This window comes from Atta colombica, unplaced genomic scaffold (assembly GCF_001594045.1).
Source record: "Atta colombica isolate Treedump-2 unplaced genomic scaffold, Acol1.0 scaffold236, whole genome shotgun sequence".
Classification (NCBI taxonomy): domain Eukaryota; kingdom Metazoa; phylum Arthropoda; class Insecta; order Hymenoptera; family Formicidae; genus Atta; species Atta colombica.
In genome coordinates this window covers 431,215-436,599 of record NW_017259334.1, presented here as the reverse complement: position 1 = coordinate 436,599, position 5,385 = coordinate 431,215, and the positions used below count along the sequence as shown (strand labels likewise).

Here is a 5,385-nt window from a genome sequence, read left to right as displayed (position 1 = left end):
AGTGCGCGCCATTTCCCGAAGTGAGAGCGAATCGTCGTCGCGTCGCCAGCTTTCATCCCGTTTGCCGCGCCGGCCACTCTCTCACTTTCGGTGAGAAATGGGTCCCCCCCTCGAATGGCACGAAAAAACGAATTTGTGTGTACTGTGTACCATCGGACGTGCGTCTAGCCGCTAACGATCTCTCTACTTCTCTTTACGCCGATGTCGCTGACGACCAGCGGGAACTCGTCTACCAGACTCTATCACCGACTACCGAGCTTCTATTCCTTCTCCTCCTCCTCCTCCTCTTCCTCCTTCTCTTCTTCTTCTTCTCCTACCTCTGCTACTGTTACTCCCTCCTTATCATATACACTCTTACTCCCTCTCTCCCCCTGATCCCTGAAATCTAGAACAAGAACCGCGTGGTGAGGCGGCCCGGTACCAGTTATATCAACGAACTTGGTACCAACGGAGCTCTTTTCAAGACTTCGTAGCCCTCGTAGCATCATTTCACGATTTCTTTCTTGTGGTCACGAGAGAATTGAAAAAGTCGAGGAAAAGAAACAGTAATCGTGCTGGAAAATAACTTCTTCTAAAGACTACGGAACTTTAGATCGCAACCGAATACAATAAAGGAGTTCTTCTGCAGTTGCGATCGTGGAACTGTCGCAATATACAGTATATATAAATAGTAAGCGTATTTAAACAATAAATATATATATAACAATTCGGCCGGCGAATGCGACTACGAAAAGTGTGATATTGAGGTGTGCTTCGAGATATCAAGACTCCTGGAAGTTCCAGAGAGAGTCGTTTCTTCTACAATTTTTGACATCATATGATGATACGTAGTAGCGATCGTGCGATGAACGAAGCGATGCTTCTGACAGCGTTGATTTTCCTGAGTGTTCTGTACGCCGCCGATGCTGACAATGTCATTTTCAAGAAATCGCATCAACGGATGCAGAAACTGTGCTCAAGAAAACTGAGCGATGCCCTGCAGGTCATGTGTAGGGATCGTGGTTACAACGAACCATTCTACAGTAACGAGGATGAGTCGAGAATTGATCCTGGTCCGGGACTCGTCGAGGAGTGCTGCTACCATCAGTGCACCTACGAACAAATGGAGCAATATTGCAAGCCTCTTCCTGCGGAGAAACGAATCGACTCGAGGGACGACGTTATGTGAGTGGATGTTAGTGCATTCTTTTATGTTCTTATTATTTGCCTCTCCCTCTTTTTTTTAAGTATAAAAAGAGATAGAATTAGAAAGAGAGTGTTTTTCTCTAACTCTCCTTTTCTAATTTTATCCTTTTCTTATACTTACTTACATACTTACTAAATTATATTCTTAATTTCGTATATTTTACATGTCATTTTATTTTTTATATTGCCTTTTTTATTGTTTATATTGTTTTTGTGTTTATATTGTTTATATTGTTTATATTGTTATTGTGTTTTATATACACTCCAAGCCAAAGATTTGAAATGACATTTTTGAGATTATTTACTCAACTATTCAATGTGTTTTTTTAACAATATAATTTTTTAGATTTAATAACAGTTATTAGATATAAAGAATTATTTATTAAAAAAAAACACATTGAATATGTGAATTAATAATCCTAAAAATGGCAATTTTAAATAGTTTTTGAAATTTTTTGGCTTGAAGTATGTTTTTCCTTTTCCTCTTTCTATTATAATTATATAATTATATATATTTATTATCAAATAATTATATTAGAATCTGCGAGAATTTTATTCGAATGCACGTTTATTCATAGGTTTCATTTAAATATACCGGATCTCTTTAAAACGCGCCAATAAATTAAAAAGAATCTTATTCGAAATTCTCAAACAGATACTCTGTCTCTCGTACATAAATATTAAAAAAAAGTCATGATCATATTACATAACTGGATTGATTTTGCGCGAATGCGGAAATAAGCACCAAAAATGTCTCATTTTGACATCTCGAAGTGTTACTAAAGATTTTGTTGCTTACTGATTCAATCTTAATTAAAAATATATATTACTTGTTTGATAAACTGATTTATTTCCGTTTATGATGGCGAGACGAATAAATTGCACACATAAATAGCCGATTGTTTTGTAACGCATAATGAATTATTATGTAATTATTTACCTATATTGACGCTGAATCATTTATTTTGCGTTGTCAGCTGATTAGTAGATGATCTGCATGGAGCATTTAGAGAGAGGGAGATTAATATGCACTCTCCAGAGTGCGTGAACCAGAATTCAAGAAAAAGAGAGACAGAGAGAACGCGCTCGAGAGAAAGAGAGAGAGAGAGAGAGAGAGAGAGAGAGAGAGAGAGAAAACAAAACTACGTTATCATTGTTTCCGTGATAATCTCTGCCTAAAGTTCATGGTTGTATATGATCTCAGGAGGGTTAGTCCGAAGTACTAGGACAATTCGCTCTTGTGCGTAACATTCTTTCCTCTTCCCTTCCCTCTCACTGTTTTGCGACTCAATTCATTGAGTTTATCGAATTGTGCGACTTGTTTTTTTGTTGTTCACCTAAAATCGTAATCGAGTCTTCTTGCACAAGTGTTTATAGATTTTTTTTTTGTTCTGCGTTATGAACCTGCGTACTTGTCTCCCATATCAGACGACATGTTTATCATATTTTTAATGTCGACGAGAAGTGTGTTTGCTTGCTAATCCTCGATGTTCATTAAACTCGGATGTAAGGTCATCGATCTGTGATCATAATTTCACGAAAGTTTAAAAGAAATATGTAATTGATATAATTACGAGTTGCATAGGAGACTGAAAGATAAATCCGAATATCAATTATTAATATAATATTGGATTTTCGTCGAGAATAACTTTTCCCGTCTTACGATTCGCTTACTTATGCATTTTTCTCTTTATATTTTCAGAGATCTGTCGTATTTAGCGAATCTACCTCATTCTACGACAAAAGATCTTCTGGAACAGCATTCACAAACGGAGATGGACTACGTCGGCGATGCGATAAAACGTAAGGTCGATGATTTGAAAAGGGGACGGCACAGGGGGAAAAGTGGTCGCAATAATGATGGTGAATGCAAGGGGAAGGCTGATGCGAAAAAGCGACACCGCGGCAGGCATTGTAGATGCCGGCGTCGGCGTCTGGAATGTCGCCGAGCTGGCAAGGTGCTTTCATGAAACGTCATTGCTTGCCTATTAACATCTAAAGATTCATCTACATCTATCGTAATGTCTGTCGTAAGCTCTTTATTATAATGCTCGTAATGTTCATTGAACGGTTTAGCTATCGTAAGCTCATTGACTCAACTTTAACTCTTATATAGGTTTTTTTATAATAAACCATTATCTAAACTTTAAGTCTCTACCAGGAAGAAATTGACCAATCATAATCGTATGTGAGAAAAATAATCGATTATAATTGGTCAATTTCTTACGGCTTAAAACTTAAAGGCTGCTTTCCTTTTAAGAAGCATAGGGCGCTACAAATACTTCGAAGCTTTTGATTGACCAATCGGAGGCAAAAATTTTATTATTCAATCAAAAAATGCTTCGGAGCATTTATAACGCCGAAATGGATAACCATGGTGAAACATCGTTCTATCTTTGTTATTCATCGTCAAAAAAGATAGAATGACGTTTATGTCGACTATATGTCTTCTAAAAGAAAAGCAGCTAAAGCTTAGGATGCTTGTAAGTAATGTGTAGAAAGCCTATAACAAGTACGTTTGTCTGGCGTTACGACAGCCAATAAGACTGCAATATTTTCGAAAAAAAATGAGTATTCTTTTATTTTTTAATCAAATAATCACATAAAGTTACACGTAACTAACGTACCTGTTAGTTGTAATTTTCCACTCAAAAATATAACTGTAATAATAATATTACATGTTAGATTGCAATTATTATATTATTGACAAGGGAATGTTCTCAAGTGTAAATCTCAAACTGATTTGATACCAAATTTTACAGATTTGTTACTTGGGTAACCAGAAAGTGAATTATTTATAAGCTCTACCTTTGCAATATAAGCCAAAAAGAAATGAAATATATTTTTATTGGCTATTAGTCATGTTATTTTGTCAATTCTTGCTTTTTAGCAAATTGTAGTTTTTTTTACTTGTATTATTTCAAAATTTGTAATTTACGTTGAAAATATATAGTAGAATAATCAATATGATGGATTTTTAAAACTTGCGGAATTGCAACGCTTGTAATAATAAGGCGCTTAATTCCGCCTATGCATATGTTCGGGAATTTAAAACTTTGCTTCGAACCATTCAAAACTTTAGTAATTTAATAAAAAAAGATATCTATTTTTTTTATTTCCTCAATATTTGCTGTGATTTGCTTAGATTAAATTTTATTTAATTTTTGTATTTTAATTTATTATTTAATTCTTCTTAATTTATCATAAATATTTTATCAGAGATTTTTTTTTACGTTCTAATATATACATTGTGAGTGTCACTGAAAATCTATCTAATATGTATATATGACATGAACTATACATGTTTAATATATAATCTCTTGAATAATGCATGTCTGCCAGATTTCCATCATTTTCATCAGTGTAAGTTACAAATTTTATAACGTTAATACAAAAGAATTATATTTTACTAGAAAGCAAGAATTGACAAAATAATATAATGGTCAATTTGACAATGGTCAATAAAAATTTAAAATATTTATTTTATATCACACAGGTAGAGCTTAGTAATAAATAGTGTAAATCATTTTTTTCTTATCAAAGTAACAAATTTGTAAAGTTTTGAAAGTGATATAACAGGAACATGTAATAGTTATGTTACTTACTGGATAGATGTATTATTAATGTTGCAGCACACAATAATTAATTTATTTCTTTCCATGATATAAAACATCTGTGAGCAAATGGTTAGTTGTTGCACAGGTCATAATACATTATAATTTTATGACAATGCTTACGATAGCTTTTTTTCTGACGATTAAAGTCTTACGATAGATATAGATAGATATAGATAGATGGACATGTTTTTACTTATAAATTCTGTCGCAATCATTCTCTTTCATGCTAACTGTGACCTAATGCTTGTTTGCTATTAACATCCGCTAATTAACGCTATTAACATCCGCAACGCAATCTTTCGAATAATAATTATTCAGCATTTACCAAACTTAAATTTACTGCATTGAACATTTTTTATTATTATTATTAACATTATAGTTTATAATATTATTAACATTATAGTACAATAACAATGGAGATCTTAATCATAATATCTTATTATGCAATTAAGTCGTAAATATTACAAACTTTTCTCTCAGTGTACAAGCTAAAATGTTTTAGGATGTTCATCTAAAACTTATGTTTCATATATTACTTATTCTCTTCAATCGAAGAACGGCTGAAAAGAAAGAAGAAAAACTT

At 33.5% G+C, this 5,385-nt stretch overlaps 1 protein-coding gene across 1 annotated transcript in view; it reads left to right on the top strand.

The window, feature by feature from the left end:
• Positions 1-777: 777 nt before the first annotated feature.
• LOC108688586 (insulin-like growth factor II) overlaps positions 778-5,385 on the top strand; it is a 6,351-nt gene continuing 1,743 nt past the window's right edge. Inside the window, exons 1-2 of the mRNA XM_018194896.1 lie at positions 778-1,164; positions 2,888-3,143. Coding sequence (XP_018050385.1) covers positions 818-1,164; positions 2,888-3,143 — 603 coding nt within the window. The 5' untranslated portion in view covers positions 778-817. The remainder of the gene's footprint in view (positions 1,165-2,887; positions 3,144-5,385) is intronic.